This window comes from Heteronotia binoei, chromosome 7 (genome assembly GCF_032191835.1).
Source record: "Heteronotia binoei isolate CCM8104 ecotype False Entrance Well chromosome 7, APGP_CSIRO_Hbin_v1, whole genome shotgun sequence".
Classification (NCBI taxonomy): domain Eukaryota; kingdom Metazoa; phylum Chordata; class Lepidosauria; order Squamata; family Gekkonidae; genus Heteronotia; species Heteronotia binoei.
In genome coordinates, this window is record NC_083229.1 from 103,663,728 (window position 1) to 103,680,875 (window position 17,148).

Sequence of the window (17,148 nt, forward strand, 5' to 3'; positions counted from 1 at the left end):
CAGCCTCTAGAAGCAAGCAAGGTGAAAAAAGTGTTCACTCTGTCTTTTCCCGCCTTTCCCTTTCTGGAAAGCAGCAATTTGTTTATTTTTCAGATTTATATTCTGCCCTCCCTGCATGCGGGCCCAGGGTGGATTACAGACAAATAGTTAAGCCATTCGGCATTAACAACAGTACATAGATTAATAAATAGTTAAAACCCATTAAAAGAAGTTTAAAACAGATTGCACCAGTTGTCATGTGCAGTCTTCAAAACTGGTGCTGCTGGACTCTGAAATTAGTCTGATCTGGGCCATGTGAATTTGGTGCCTTCAGCAGGGAGAGCCAACTTTTTATTGGACGCTTGCTGTCTCCACCAAAGGTCTGATTGAGCCTGATCAACCAAAGCAAGCTCAAGGTTGTCAGGTATCAATCGCCTCTTGTTTGCCAGCCTTGCCTGCCATGCCCGCACACACTTTTTAGCCTTGACAAAAAAGTTCCCTCCATCCTTTTCATTGGGAGATCGGAGAAGCAGATAGGGTGGCAAACAATGTGGCTGTGTCCCCAGGGAAGCGTCAGCTTATATTGCGGATACTGCCTGATTTCTCCCCCACCCCAAATCAGCAATCGCCAGAAAATCATTGGATGGACTTGCCTCTGAAATATGCCATATCCAGAAGTGGCTAAAGTCATATGGATACTGGAAGAGGGTAAATAAAGTGCAATAAAGGATGAACAGTACCATCATGCTGCCAAATTGAAAGCCATGGTGGACATAGAGAAGGATAGTGATTTCTTGCCTACAAAACTGCAATACAGTAAAAAGGGAGGGCTTTGTTCAGGCTGAAAAGAAAAAGGATGAGATACATGAATGCCTTTCAAGGATTAATGACCACCCTATTCTCCCTCATTTAGCTATGACGGAAAAAGAGGATGATACTCAGAAATCCAGAAATGAAGGCGAATCCAGCAAAAAAGCTCTCTTGTCTTGGGCAACAGATGACTCTGCATTTATTGAAGTGAAAGAGATAAATCCTGAAACAGGTTTGCATCTTCTAGACAAAATAATGCTATGAAGTTACTGCAAACAGGATGTCAGGATGGGCAACTTGGCAGAGCATATCCTTAATGAATGCAACAAGGAAGAAAACTCTGGCAACTATTTCTGTCACTCATCCCCACTTCAAGGCAAAAGTATGAAACTCTCAGGAGTGCACTTTATCAATACAGGAGGATAGCTTCTGTAGAAGACTACTGATGGTCTGTGGATGGAGATCACCAAGAAAATTGTTGGATGAGCAGTACTATCATGCTGCCAAACCAAAGAAAGCCATTGTGGACATGGAGAAGGCAAATCTTCAGGAACCGTGCTGAAGAGATCAGGCCCAGCCAGCAGAAGGACTGAAGTAAGAACCCCATTCCAACAGGTGGCTTTTCATGAATAAAAGCTCTGGAAGAACTGGACGTGGAATGACGTGTATTTCTTTCCTCGTATTTTTCTAGTACTGCACAATGTGGTATTTATTTTTGTACTGCTGAATCTCTGTTAACTATTTACACATTTTGCATATTGTTGAAAGTTTGATAAAATTAAATTTAAAAAAAAAGAAAATACAGGTAAGAGTCTAAAGTTATGAAGAGACACCAAAACAGATCTGATCACTGGGTGGTCACTGTGCTTCTGCTTGACCCAAGGGATTCTGTTTTGAAGTCATTTTTAAATTCTACTTTCCCATTTGTTAGGTGAGTTTTTTTCAGCAAAGCAGGAATCTAGGCAAAAAGAAACAAAACAAAAATACAACAATATACTACAAGGGTGGCCAAACTTGTTTTAACATAAGAGCCACATAGAATAAACATCAGATGTTGGAGACGTAGAAAGAAAACAACTTTAACTTTAAATGCCTTCTCCGAGCTGCCAGCTGGCTTGGAGAAGTGATTTAAAAGAGAGAAATGCCTTCTACAAGCTGGCCACCAGGGCAGCTTCAAGAGTTGCACAATATGTGTGAGACAGCCACATGTGGCTTCCAAGCAGCAGTTTGCCCTCCCCCTCCCACTATAGTAACAAGAAAAGGAACTTTGAAATCAAGCAGTGGGGAGACCAAGCCCAGTGAGTTGCTGCCTCTCCGCCTGGTTTGTCAAATCAGCTGAATTGCTCCATGTTGGTGGAATGGACTTATTCTTCTGCACAATGTAAGAATTACTTACACTTATGTCTTAAGGTAGTAGCCCATTTTTGCTCTGTATAAATGCTATGAGAGTCATAATAAAAATTAAGAGATGGAGATTAGTAACCTATAGTACTCTCATATAGCAGACAGGAGAATGAGCTGTGATCCCAAAGGTCACACTCACAACCTCAAGTCACACCTTTGCCAGCATTGTAGAAGTGCTCTGAAATTGCTTTATAAATGTCAAGCGTTATTACCAGGCAGTGAAGTCGATTCAAAGCTTTCCAGGAAATATTCTTTACAGTCTGAAACACTCTTCTGAGGCCATTAAAATTCTACTATAGCACAACAGAAATGACTTGGTAGCTTGACAGTAATATAGAAGATGAAATTATTGTTTCTTCCTCCAGCTCAGCAAACAAACAGTGGGTGGAGTAAGGCAAGTACTGGAAATGCAGTCACACATAGGCTGATGCCACACAGCACACTGCTCACATGCAGCAGCTTATCAAGCAGGGCCATTGTTAGGAAAAGCAGTCACTGACATATTTGCAGTAAGACATTCTGTAAAGCACTTCCCAATATCAAAGGGTTGGAGAAGAATGTGCTGTTCCTAAAAACTGAAGTATAAAGACGAGGGAATTTTGACTATATTGATATATTTGTCTCCTATGAGGATTTAGGGTGGTCTGACCTCCAAAATTTCACAAGCTCCAGTTTAACAGGATCCCTACAAGAATTAGCAGTAAGCTCATGGCTCATCTAGACTGTGCTAGGACAGTACAGCTCTAGTCCCATGCAGAATTAATACGACAAAGTATGAAAACATACCATAACTTAACTGTAACTGACAGGAAATGGGAATTTCCCACATGTATATGATTAACCAAATCTTAGAGGCACAAAAAGGCAGGTCTGTGTCCATTGGGAAAATTCCCTTTTCTTAGTTGGAAGAACTAGAACATTATGGAATGGATTACTCTTTTTTTTTCTGCCTTTCAGCCAGTGACTTTAATTTTTTCAAACTCTTGACCTCTACCAACAGCAGAGCTTTTATAAAGGCTCTTGTGGGAGGAGTTCACCCACATTACCCATCTCCTCCACATGAGCGGGGTTGTTTTCAGAGATTTAGAGCGAAATGTGTCTTCTGCCTCCTACAGTAGAGGAACTATGCTGGGCAAATTAGAAGTCCCTCCTTCTAATTGACAATATTACTTGAGAATCTGTCTGCTACCTCAGGGACAGACGTTGACAGCAATCAGGGAGAGAGAGCGCACACATTCAAAAACGATTCTTATGGGCAGCACCCAACAAGAAAGTGGCCAGGCCCACATAGCAAAGCTGCTTCATACCAGTGGCTTGCCATGGAATTCAGGCTAGATGCGAATGCATTTCAAATGTCTTTCAACACCACCCCTGCTTGTGCAGATCAGACATTATCTTTATCACTACAAGGGGGTCATATTCTCCAGACTACAGGAAAGATTCCAAGGAGCCAGAGTGTTGGGGAAGGATGAAACGGAGGTTTGACACAAGGTCATACTCACAGATGGAGGTGCTGAAGGTTCTAGATGCCGTCCCAGGAATGACAGCAGCCGCCGCCATATTAGGCCACTGCCCAGGAACATAATTCCTGTCACCAACCAGAATACTCCTTTGTCCTAGTTGTACGAAGACAAAATATTTAATGATGCTGGTTTTTCCTTTAAAGACACTGCATCCTCAAGTCTTCCTACCACCATCTCTTTTGCCCTCTCTGAAAGCTATTACCTAGAAATCACCCTTGTTCAGCTGAATGCAAATGCAAAAAGACTTGAAGGTTCCAGCCACCAGCTTGTTTTATTAGCCCAGGCATCAAGGGGTGATAAAGGGTACAAGACAGTGCCCCTGAAAATACTGTTATATGAATCCTCCTCTCCCTACCCACCTTGCTCTCCTGAAGCTAAAACCTCCTAGATTAGCCTGGGGCTTTGTTCTTAATAGCTGAAAAGTTGGTTTCTCCTGTTTCCCCCTCCCAAAGAGGCAGCAATTCACAATGTCTGACGTAGTCTTGTGTTCTTATCTCAGGTAATCGTTTATCCTAGTAAGGATTTAACCAAGCCATTCATCTGTGAAATCAAACTATCGGCTTCCTTTAGTACAGCCGAAACTATTATATGAATGAGTGAAGATTGTAGAATGTTGCAAGTATTAGATACAGTGATTAAAATGATTTTTTCCCCACCATGCCGTAGGGATTTAGCATTCTCTGGTGACCACGTGGGACACCAGAAATTCAAGCCACTGGACTTGGCTTCTCTTGAATGCACCGCTGGAATCATATCACAAGCAAGATTGGCAGCATTCTTTTACATATTATTACAAATCATCCTCCCCAACCCCCACAAGTGATCTCACCTCTTCAAATGAGGATTCCAAGTTCATTCCAAAAGCAACGCCTATCAATCCAAAAAGCGAAAGAGAAAAAGTACCCATGGTCAGTTGTAAGTTCAGCCTCATCATTATATTACGGTGGCTATAAAGAGAAGAAAAATTTAAGCCATGTCAAAATGAATTTGCCAATCAGATAGATCAGGATGTGTTTAGAGAATATTTACTAGAGATATACAAGTTTCACAGGTCCTCTCCCATTTAAGGTGCAGAAGAAAGTCTGCTCATTTCCACTCTTCCACCATACTTTTACCCCTTCTAGAAGCTTCTAGATTTGTTTGAACTGGACTTCAGTGATCACATTATACGAGATTAAATTTGAAGTCTAGAAGGACAAATATGAAACATTATTTGCTACTCGCCAAAGAGCATGTTCAGAACAAGATTAATGGCCCATATAACAAAACAATCAATTCTTTTTGCCAGAAATCAACTTCCTTCTCTGCTTTTTTGACAGATACTATTTGCGTTACTGATTGGACACTGTCAGGAGAATAAAGCAATTACATGCAATCTAGGCTATAACTTTACATAAAGATGCTTGTACAGGACCAAAGCCTCTGGGACAAAGGGACACAGAAACAGAGCAACAGAAAACACAAGTGATTTCCTTCTTGGAGAAATTTCAAACATCAGTGAATGGGGAAGGACACCTCATTCTCAGAAAAGCCCTCCAAGATGCTCCTCATACTATTCAGATTGTAACAGAACAGTGAGAGGTGTATCAAGATGGGTTCCAGGAAAAAAAGCACACCCCCATGTATTTGGGTTATTTTGCAGGACACTGGAGACAACAGGAGAGAAAGCGAATTGGCTTAATTTTTTTACATTAGTGCATTCAAGCGCACAAGATTCTCTAGCCATTCAATCAAAGTCATATAAGTAAACACTGTACAAATTATTCTTAAGAGACTGTAAGTGTGTAATTTGTAGCTATGTAATCATTTGCCTTTGGAGACAGCAAGGCAATATAGAAATGGGATATAGAGAAGCATATCAAGCTGCCTTATCATGAATCAGACCCTTGGTCCATCAAAGTCAGTATTGCCTACTCAGAATGGCAGCAGCTCTCCAGCATCTAAGTCAGACATCTTTCTCATCAACTACCACCCGGTAATTTTTTTAAAAAAGAACACTGGAGATGCTGAGGATTGAGCCTGGCACCTTCTGCATGCAAAACAGATGCTCTACCATTGACCCACAGCCCCTCACCTCCTCACCAGCTATCTGGACAGATCTAAATCTCTGTTACCTCCATTTACTTTGGTAAGTACTGACAGAGTAACAGTAAATGTTCATGGCATTAATAAAGGTACCTGCTAAAGTGTATATATGGCAAACATGTTTACTGTTACCTTGCAACAATACTTACAAAAGGAGCAGAAGATCAGAAAAGACTCTGGAGTGAAGACAGGAGGATTATGGTACTTTTAGCATTCCTCTCTTCATTTAAGGCTATTTTCTGGCTTTCTGATATTGCTCTTACTCTAAGGAAGGAAAAAGGAAGGTTTTGACATACTACAATTGTAGTGAAGTGTCACCAGTCCACAATAAGGGGAATACTGCCTTTAGCAGAAGACAAATTTTATTCATCAAGCCAAACAGAGATTGCAAGCTATTGATCTTTAATGAAATGACATCAAGATGATGGTGGATTATGTATTGTGTGCATTGTCACTTCTCTGCAGCAATCAGTATATGATAGGTGGATAGTATGAGATGCAGTTTACTAAAATTAGCAATACATTTTACGGAATCATTGGCTCCAACAGAATAGACAACAAGTTCCATGAACAGGAACAATACTGGCCATAATCTTCAAGTGGCTTCCCCAAGATATGTCTCAATGAAACTGCTAACCTGTCCAAGTTAATAAAGATGATACTTTCAGAATCATCAATCAACACCCTGAGTTCGCGAGTTTCATTAGCAAGGTCTTCTGCCTGCCTGTAATAGTTCTCCAGCAGTAGCTCCATCTCCTCTGCATGGTCAATTCCAGAAGCACTCTCTTCACTGCAAACAACAGTCATGCATTAAGATGTTATTAAGAGATACAGCAATGCTTCTAATGAACTGTTTAAAGTTCCGAACTCCCTGCTTCAAGCAGCTACCAGCCTATTCTGGATACAGGACCAGGCAGCTCTTTCATTAAGTTCAACGGCTGGTTGTTAGGATACTACAGTACGCCCTGCTAGCCAAACTATAGAGTATCAGCTTTAAAACTAAGAGTTCTATTCTTCATCACTACTTGGTAGGAGTTTACAGTGCACGATGCAAGGCACAGATATTATGAAGTATTCCATGACTCCTCATTCTTGCTGTAACTTTTGTGTGTGTTTTAAGTGGCATTTTATGAGTTTGTCTTGTATAGCTGACAGAGACCTTCCAAGTCTCCCAGTTCCACAACTAAAGGTGCTAGAAATGATGTGACATTCTGACCAGTTTTGCTTTAAAATGCACTGTCTAACAGAATGCCCCTGGAACCAGATTGCCTTGAAGGGTCCCAAAAGGGAACATACCCTTCAGCCTCCATGTTTTGAAAAAGTCACCAGTAACTTAGTTCCATATATCTCTCAGTAGGAAGAGAATGACAACAGATGCTACAACATGAAAGGGAGCAAGCCATCTGTTTTCCTGACAAAAACAAGACTTTCAAGCTACACCATGAAAGGGAGTGGGCCTCTCTGTCTGGGGAAGTGATGCTCTGTATTCTTGGTGCTTGGGGAGGTGGGGGGAGCAGTGGGATGGCTTCTAGTGTCCTAGCCCCACTGATGGACCTCCTGATGGCAACTGGGCTTTTTTTGGCCACTGTGTGACAGAGTGTTGGACTGTACGGGCCATTGGCCTGATCCAACATGGCTTCTCTTATGTTCTTATGGGCCATCTGTTTTCCTGACAGAAACAAGACTTTCAAGCAGACCTTCACCCTAAGATTTAAATCTTTTGGCTATGGTTGTGCATAATAACGAAAGCCATCTTCACAGTTGGCCATCACTTGTACAAGCTAGTGGCTTTGGACAATTCAAAAGTGCAAATAGTTTACACAACTGTAAACAATTCCCCATTCCTCCTACTGCATATTTGGGAGATTAGTCTGGATTATCAAATGCATACTCCTGGAACACATACCTGAAGACACACCAGTAAATACTTACAATACTTGTGGGTCTGTCCATTTACTCAGGCACAGCTCTTCTATCAGTTCTTCCTCATCAAGGATTTCCAATATTGTTTCCTTAAATACTTTAATATCTGTTTCTAACTCTGACAAACTGAGAAAAAAAAAGCAGAGGAACAATAATTTTTTTTTACTTTTCTTTGTACTTTTTGGTTTGGTCTCAGTTGTAGGGGAGTCTGGTCAAGGATGTACCATCCCTAAAACCTCTCCTCAACAACATGGCTTTTTTCAATGCTTGGGTGGAATTCCCAGAAGACTTATGAAATGTTAGCACTCTCCACTTATTCTAACAAGGTGTTAAGAAATGGCTATCAACTTTACATAGACATAGGCAGAGAATGAGAGTAGGCATTCCATATAGTATACAAATCCACACCCTTGTCTTATAATCAGAGACCATCTTATTATCTGCATTCTCCACCCGTAATTGCAATAACCATTGTGGGCATATGTTTGAGAAGCTCTCATCCGGATACCGCCTTTAGCTGCCACAGAATAAAACAGAAATTATGCTGCAGTTTCTGTAAAACTCAGGAACCCTCTTTTTAAATACACTGCCAAAAGGTCTGGCAGCAACCCCAACGGGAGCCTTTTACCTAACCATGCAATTGCATTAATGCTCATGATATTTATTATACCACAAACAGACATTTACAACCTTGTTCATCTTGACAACCAGCCTGTAAATGAAATTATGTTTCATATTTTTACAAGTGAAAAACTGGGGTTGCGAGACAGCTGCTCACTCCAGATTTCCCACTGAGCAGCTGATGAACTTGAACCTACAGAGCCTCCAACCAGTCCAGTATAAGATTGCACCTAGAATTATGGCTCAGTTTCATTAAAAAGCTCAAGATGTAGCTTTCCTCACAATTTTTAATTGGGTAAATTTTGAAAAGGGTGACACGGGACCGTCTTACCTCTTCCCATTCTGCAACAGAACATGAACTTTACTCCGATCGACAGACAGAAGCTTGGGGTCCACTAAAGCATTCAGCGTCTCAATAATCTGCGGCTGCAGGCTGCTAAGTCTCTCGTGTAGACTGCTGATCTAGAGAACAACATGATACTTCATAAGAATTTAAACAATCCTTTTTAGAATACCTTGGGCCACTGAAACCTCTTCAGTGAACAAACAGGCAATGATTAAATACCAAATCATTGCCAAGGCACAAGCAGTCTTTAGAATAAGCAGTCCCCAGCAAAGTCACTGAACCAGATGAAGTATAGAGGCACCTTCTTTGGGGGTCCATAGAATTGGATCCCTGATCCAATCTTTTAGAAACTTGGGGGCGGGGAGTCTTTTGAGGAGAGGCACCAGAAGCTATGCTGAAATTTTGGTGCATCTACCTCAAAAAACAGCCTCCCAGACCTCCAGGACACCTCATTGATTATAATGGTTCCATAGGGTATAGTGGAGTTTAAAAAAATCAGGATTTCTGGAAAACTGGTATTAAGAGTTTTGTTTTGGGTTTTTTTTGGAATCCCAAATTTTTTAAGGCCCAGTAATATAACCAAATCCCAAAAAATCCTCCCACCATTTTTTTTATACACCCTTACCTGGATTGCCCCAATGAGTGGACGGTGATTGTCTTCATAAAGTTGTTGCTTTCTACTTAAGCCTTAATTCTAATCTTATTTTTGTTCCTTAGCCCAGTAATCAGAACAAATTGTTATTCTTGGTACAACAGGAGCATGCTCACCCAATATTGAAGTATTGCTTCTATTGCTCTGAATTCAAAAGGTAAAGAATATGTTACTAGCTGGCCTTCCCCAGCTAATTGAGAAGCCAGTTCTTGTAGTAGCCATTTTTCCATGTTTATATTGCGATAGTCTAAGATCAGAAGAAATTCTGGAGTTATCACTGCCTTCAAAAACTGAAAGAGATAGGAAGAACAATGTTAGCCGATATTGCTATTCAGTGTATTTCAAGTTCTAAGTTAGCTGTATATACAAATTACTTTTTATAGCTAACATTTATATAGTGTCATAGTCATTTTGGGTACAGAACACATTTCTAGTTGTGTAAATTTTTAAGCACATAGTTTTATCTGTTCTTGTTTTAAAAGCTGCTAGATGCACAGTTAAACCAAAATGAGAATAAACAAGAGAAGAGAGGATGAAGGCTTCTTAAAAGTCAGTGAGCAGGAAAGAGAAGAGATTAAGGACTTTGGGCAGGCAGCCACAGGAGAAATGCCCAGCCCTAGAACCCCTGAAGAGGCAAGGCTGCCAGGGCAACAGGGGCTTGGGATGCCAATCTCTAAGACAAGAAACAGCCTGGCTGGAAGTCATGAAGATACTTGGTAGTGGCAGTGATTTTGGCACTTTCTACCTGGTGAGTGGAAAGGCCATAGAGGATCCCCAGGGGATCTGCCCACCCAACAATTGTCAGGGCACAGACAACAGTCACACAGCCCTTAAGAATACTTAGAGATGTTCTCCGACAAATTGAAAACTAATTCCCTAAACAAATAAACAGTTTCATTTTGTGGCATTATTTCATCTGTTTGCTGAATGCTCCTGCTTCAGAGAAAAGTGTTGCTTCACAACAATTTTATCCAGACCTTATTTCTATATCAGTATCCCTACTGCACAGGAAAAGGAACAGCTGCACACTTACCTCCATTCGAATGATAATCGTGTTGTTCCTGGGTGATATGCTCACTTGATGCTGAAACCGTAGATCTCGTGCTTGAAGACCTAGCTCCTGGTACAATTCTGTTTTCTTTCTTTCTGCCAACGTTTAGAAATGACGTGAGATGAGACTACACACATCAAATCAACATGATGAACAAGCAGGCTGCAATCCTTTCCTCCCAGGAGTAAGTCCAATTGGGCTCAACAGGGGTTACTTCCAAGGATTCTCAGGATAATAGGGAAAGACACTCTAGGAACGCAAGTCCCAGCAGTGTATGAATAAGAACTTGGTCCTCCGAGTAGCCAGCAACTAATCTGTAAGGAATGGTGCTAAGGTAGCAGCAGGACATGTCAGCATAAAGGCCCTTTGCCATATCGAAGCAATTTCATATTTTGTTTCGCTAAGAAAACAAGAAGTCTTGAATAATACCTACCATATGAGCTTATGTTGCCATTTTTGTCAAATTTCATCTAAAAGGGGGAAAGAAATATTGGTATCAGTTTTTGCAACACTACACTATTATTGTAAAAAAACCCGTGGAATTATATTTATCTGACTGCAACATGAATTCAGCTTAAAAAAAAGAAATGTACTAAGAGGTGGACTTATCAGCTTTCTGTATTCTTCTTCCCATCGGTTTAACTTTCAGATTTCCCCCTATTTATGAAAGCTGCATATAATACAGGTCTCAGGGATGAATTAACTGTTCCATCAGTGGCCTCTGGAGATGGAATTTACATTCCACAAGGAACAAAGACTCAGTATAGGCAAAACACCAAACCAAACTACATGAACTCTTATGCACTTTTCCCTACCTTAGCACATGGCAGTTTCCTCTTGCTTCTCTGGTTCAAATGCAACGCAAACTGTGGTTTAAGCAAGCCATAGTTTGCCCGGAAACCAAAACTCTGAGACATGCTTAAGCTACAGTTTGCAGTTCTGGTTTCCAGACAAAATACGTTTTGGACAAACCACTATTCACACAAGTTTTACTGAACCAGAAAGGAAACCGTAGCATGGTTAAAGCAGGAGAGCCCAAGATTAAGTGTTAATTCCAAAGATGTCCACGAAGTTCAGGCCAGCAAACATACATTTAAGTATTTTCAGTTTTGCATTTCAAATTCCTCTTATAACTCTGAGCAGCCTTCTCCTTTAAAACTGGGCACAGAGAAGAAATATTCACACTTCCCTTTTGGTAACAAATCAAGATATAACGAACCAGAGGGAGAGATACAAAGTTTTTTCCCACATATAACCTGTGGAGCTCACCTTTGCAAGTCCCATTTTTACTACTTTATGCCTAGAGCAGGGTTTCCCAAACTTCCCCCCCAACCCCGTGGCCCAGTTATTTTTACACTTTTCCTTTGTTGCCCACTAAAATTTGGGGGTGGAGCCAGGAGACTTTGGGGGTGGAAATGATGCACAAACAAGCCTAAAACTCTTGCAATATTTTGTTTAGGAAAGGTAGGAGAATAGTGGGATTTTGCAATGCAATTTTAAAAATAAAACATTAAGAAAAAGCACAAGAACCACACAGCAGAAACCTAAAAATATAAAATGTTCTCAGCCTGGGAAAACATGAAATGGCAGGGCGTTTCAGGCTTCTCTCCCCCCACCCCCCCGGTCTACTCAGATTAGCAATGGCAAGGAAGGAAGGAGGAAAGGAGGGACAGAAGGAAAACAGGGAAAAAGACTGACTGACAGAGAGAGAGGAAGGAAGAAAGAAAGACAGGAAAAGGCGAAAGAAAGAACAAAAGAAAGAGAGAAAGGGAGGGAGAGTTGGAAACAAATATAGAAAAAAAGAAAGAGAAAGGAAATAGGAAGGAAGGAAAAAGGAGGGAAAGAATGAAAGAAAGTAGGGATAAAAGGAAGAAAGAGAAAAGAAACGGGATGGGAGCAACTCTCCTTTAAAACTGCTCACTCTCGGTGGGAAATCCGGCCACAGAGCCCTCAACGCCAGGCTGCAGGGCGTCCAGTCTCCTGGCCGCTCCCCCGCCTCCCCCCACATCGTGCCCCCCCTCCCGGTCACGTGCCTCTGCGCCTCCTCCCACCCTTCTCCACTGCAGGCAGGTCAGTTTCATGCTGCGCAAAGCCCTTCCCCCCTCACCCCCGACCGGTGGGAAATCGGCATTGAGCTCATTCCATGCTGGGCCAAGCAGGCCGCAGGTCGAACAGACAGTGGTTGAAAGGGCTCATGGCTCCTCCCTCCTTGGCACTTCCTTCCCATCCAGAAAGTGCCAGGGAGGGAGGCGGGAGAAGCCATGCGTCCTTTTCAGCTGCAGTCTGTTCAAGCTGTGGCCAGCTTGGCCCAGCGCGGAATAAGCTCAGCACCGATTTCCCACCGATCAGGCAATTGATTGGGGTGAGGGGGGGAAGGCCTTTGCGCAGCATGAAACTAGCCAGCCTGCAGTGGGGAAGGGTGGGAAAAGCGGCGCAGAGGCGCGCGACCCGGGGGAGGGAGGCACAATGTGGGGGAAGGCAGGGGGAGGGGAGGCCAGGGGACTGGAAGCCCTGCAGCCCTGACGTTGAGGGCTCTGCGGCCTGGTGACAGGTCGCAACCCTGCCTTTACCGGCCTAGAGTATAAAAAAGAGAAACAAACTCCCATAGTATTTTATTTCCTAGTACACAAAAAAGTCAACTTTTAAATATTCAGAAAACTTGAAGCGGTTCTAAGGTACAAGGCAAATAATGAAAAATGTATTCTTTTTATTAGAGAACATGTCAAGAGGCCCTTTTAGCAGTCACCTGTCAATTCAAACAATAGTTTAAGCAAGGCCTAGCAACAAATCATGGAAGGTTTTCTGTCTCTGAAAAATCAAGGTCATATTGACCATAGCATTAAAGAGTGAGACAAATTGTCACAGGTGCTGAGCAGTCCATTATCCCTAGCAGTTTCAAGGCCAAAGAATCTGGGAGGACACTTTCCGTCTCATTAACACAAAGACATGGGCTAGGGAAGGTGCTTGTTTAATTAGACCCTATACAGCTGCAGAGTATATAGTCTCATTAGGGCAATTCACCTGATTGGTTGAGTCAGCTGGTTAGCAACACAGATGATTGGACAACTAGAATCATGGCAATGCAGGTTGCTGGGCATACCGAAAGATCCTTCAGCCTAGTTTTGGGGTTTTGTCTGGATTATACTCTGGGACACCTCTGGACTCTGGGTGAGTCAGGTCAGCAGGAGCACCTGTTTGGACTTCAGACTGTGAAACTCTATTAGACTCATTCTTGCCAGTGCTTTTTTTTTTGGTAGAAAAAGCCCAACAGGAGCTCATTTGCATACTAGGCCACACTAATTGGCCTGGGAGCACATGGCTGCTGCATGGCAGATCAGGTCAGCTGGAGCTCTGGCCAGTCCAGGTAGAGCTCCACTCCTGTGGGCTCCAAAAAAAGCCCTGATCTTTACTGTTTGCTATTCTTTTATTGTGTATTCCTGCACAGTCTTTTAATAAATCATTTTAAATATCTGGTTTAGGGACTTCAAATCTGAATCCAGTATTTTAGCCCATATTAGCTACAATTACCAGAATAGCTGTTTTTTAGACCTCTCACCTTGCATGCTTTTACACAGTAAAATCCAGCTGCAAAGTGCACTGAAAGTAGACTAAAAGTGCATTATTCAGTGTGTGTGAAAGTATTCCTTCTAAGCATCCTACCTTGCAGGGTTGACTTCTTATACTTAAAACTTGGGGAAGGCTAGAGGCTTAGTTCCTTGGTCTCTGGCTGACTGGATAGTAAGGGGATTGGCAGAAGCGTAGTAAGGGTTGTAATGATTCACCTTCAACTCTTTTGGTTTTGTCTTGATCAACCTGTCACCTTTAAGAAAAACTCCTGAATTTAAATTCTTTTGACAAATCCCATAACAAAAGAAATGCACATACCACAGAAAACACGGGAGCCACACTGGCTAAAGTGGCTTGGGATACCTCTGTAGTCAAATGCTGAGAGAGATCACCTGAGGGATAAATAGGGAACTGTAACTTTTCTGATGAACATTTGTTGACATAAAGTACCAGACTAAATCAGAATGTGAAAGTTTGTTTTGAAAAAGGCACCACAATTAAAACCTACAAAGCAGTATTGTATATACCAGGGGTGGCCAACGGTAGCTCTCCAATGGCTGGGGCTGATGGGAATTGTAGGCAAAAAACATCTGAAGAGCTACCATTAGCCACCCCTGGTATATAATTATTAAAATTAAGACAATGTGCGCAAACCAAGGATGCAAGTCCATTACTGATGTCATCAGACCAGACTACATCTCCATTTGTACCTTTATTAAACAGAGGGGATAGCTAGAAACTGCCAAAGGGAGAAAGGGACAGGAAACATCAGGGTCCAATAAATCCTTTCTGTTGTTCCTATTCTCGTAGCATTGCTCTGTGCAAGCTGCCCAAAGCTGCTCTTCTGCAATGCAGAGTCTGGGTCTGGAAAAGGAAAACTTTGAAATTGTACAGTTTTTCTGCAACACTGCTGCAGGACTTTTTTTTAAGTGGAGAGATTTTTACTCCAGTTATGACAACAAATGTGCAAATATTTATGATAAAACAGGAAATCTACTGAAACAGGAATCTACTGAACAGGAACTGTGTCGTATCTGTTTTCTCTACAACACCTAGCACACAATGCTAAAAATGTTATCAGTTAGGGGTGACCAAACTGTAGCTCGGGAGCCACATCTGGCTTTCACACATGTTGTGTGGCTTTTGAAGCCCCTACCATCCTGTCAGCCATCTTAGCGAAGGCATTTTTTTCTTTAAATCACTTCTCCAAGCCAAGCCAGTCAATGGCTTGGATAATACATTAAAAGTTGCTTTCTTTCCACATCTCTCCCCCTTCCCCTGTCTATTTGCCTGCCTGTCTTATGGCTCTCAAACATCTGACATTTATTCTATATGGCTCTCACATTAAGCAAGTTTGGCCACACCCATTATAGCTGTACCAAGAAGTGGTATAAATTAGTACATATGACTAATGGCTGGAAGCTGCACAAATCAGCTCTCTCCTTGGACATGAGCTTGTTATGGTAGATGGCCTTCTTTCTCTTGGCCTCATCCTTCTATTCTCCCCTCCCCTCCACCAGTACAAAGATAACCTATCAGGCCTCTTGAAAGGATTACAAAGGTGACATATAAGAATAGCTCTGAACTTGAAACACAGTATGTTAGTACTAATTAACATTATAGTCCAAATAACAGGATACAGTGGTTAAGTAACCAGTACAGAGTACTTTTAGGCTTCTAAAAAGGCTTAGGAAAGGTTATGAAAACAGTCAACCTGGGAGAATATTTCAAGCCACAAAGACCAGCAAGAAAATAATATTTTCAAAAAAGCAAAATTAAGAGGAGTCTCTGAAAGTCAGCTCAGATTTCTGTAAACACTCAGCACATACTCGGTCCCATTTAAATGTATCCATAACCACTTGTTCACTCATCCCTTTACTGCATCCATAGGCCATCAGCACACCTACTGAAAAGTCATAAATCGAACACCTGTGTAGCCAGTGCAGGTATTAGTTACAGTATGTATTCTGGAAAGGCAAAACAAGCACTTGCAACCTGCAATCATATTTTATTTGCTTTTATAATTTATAACTTGACTTTCTTCCCAGCGGAGACCCAAAATGGCTCACATCATTCTCGCCGCCTCAATTTTAAGGGGTTGCCAGGTCCCCAGCGCGGGATGTGTGACCAGCCCAAAGTCGCCCAATGAGGTTCCAGGGTGCAGATTTCAAACGGCCATTTCTCGTGTCCCAGTCTGACATACTAACCACTACACAGCACTGGCTCACACGGAGGTGGGAGTAAAACTGCACGTGGCCTTGTTTCTGAATGCATATCAGGCTGCGTGTAAACACTTTCAGCACCAGGGTGCAAAAACACCCCCCCCCCCCGAACCTTCTCACCAATTACTTCCCTGGGAGATCTGTAAACCGTAAGATACCACACCGAGCTTGTTCATCTACTAAATTTGTGCTCCAACCTCAAGAAAATGAGTATACTGTAAAGTTTTACAGTAAGTCTTCCTGAAGTCACTGAGATTTACTTCCGAGCAACCTCATTCTCTTGATAGTCACCGGGAAGGGCACCCTCTCTTGCGGGGTCAGGCAAACCCCGGGACGCCACGTGACTTACTTGCGCGGAGCAAGCTCTGTCCGCCGGGCCACTGCGACCGGCATTTCCTGGGCTTGCAAAGAGCCCAGCCAGGCGCGCTCGCCGAGGCAGCCAGAAAGCGGAGCGAGCCATCCCCTTTGACCAAGCGGTAGCGACGGCTGCAGGAGACTCCGACACAGTAACTGCACAGCTTCCTGGGCCTCAGTCCTCGACTTAGCATCCAGGCGCAATCCATCGCAAACTGCGTCCCGGACGCTCCGCCTCCCGCCTCCTTGCAAAAACACGCACGCGCCCAGCTAGCGAAAGAAAGGGAGGCGGAGTTACGGCGGAGGAACTTCCTAAGCGAGTAGACCTTTCATCTTGGTCCGGCCGTGCCCTGAAATTGACGTTCTACACTTGATTCATGGAATCATAGAAACCAACTCTATGAGTTTATGAATCTAGTGTAGAAAATCAGTTTGGGAACAGGGCTGAACCAGGATTAAAGGTCTAGTGCGGAAACGGTCATGGATATCGGGGGAGAGAGAGGCGACCGAGCTGGGCTTTGCCACTGTCTCTCACACCCCGCCACTTAATAATAACTTAATAGTAACTTAATGATAACTAACCAACCCTCTAGCACACGAAAGCTTACATT

The 17,148-nt window shown here is 42.5% G+C and overlaps 1 protein-coding gene across 1 annotated transcript; it reads right to left on the reverse strand.

The window, feature by feature from the left end:
• Positions 1-969: 969 nt before the first annotated feature.
• On the reverse strand, positions 970-16,821 carry MRS2 (magnesium transporter MRS2). The gene is made up of 11 exons (XM_060244144.1): positions 16,533-16,821; positions 14,280-14,353; positions 10,828-10,864; positions 10,377-10,489; positions 9,460-9,633; positions 8,677-8,807; positions 7,734-7,850; positions 6,439-6,591; positions 4,546-4,663; positions 3,696-3,809; positions 970-1,747 (listed from the first exon to the last, which is right to left on the reverse strand). The coding sequence occupies exons 1-11, from the start codon at positions 16,744-16,746 to the stop codon at positions 1,637-1,639; spliced, it is 1,356 nt and encodes a 451-aa protein (XP_060100127.1). The 5' UTR covers positions 16,747-16,821; the 3' UTR covers positions 970-1,636.
• Positions 16,822-17,148: the final 327 nt, after the last annotated feature.

Coding starts and splice junctions, on each gene's coding strand:
- MRS2 (XM_060244144.1), bottom strand. CDS start 16,746: ATGGATTGCGCCTGGATGCTAAGTCGAGGACTGAGGCCCAGGAAGCTG. Junction 8,808..9,459: donor AAGCAATACTTCAATATTGG/GTGAGCATGCTC, acceptor GTTGTTCTCTAG/ATCAGCAGTCTACACGAGAG. Junction 3,810..4,545: donor TGGAATCCTCATTTGAAGAG/GTGAGATCACTT, acceptor TCGTACAACTAG/GACAAAGGAGTATTCTGGTT.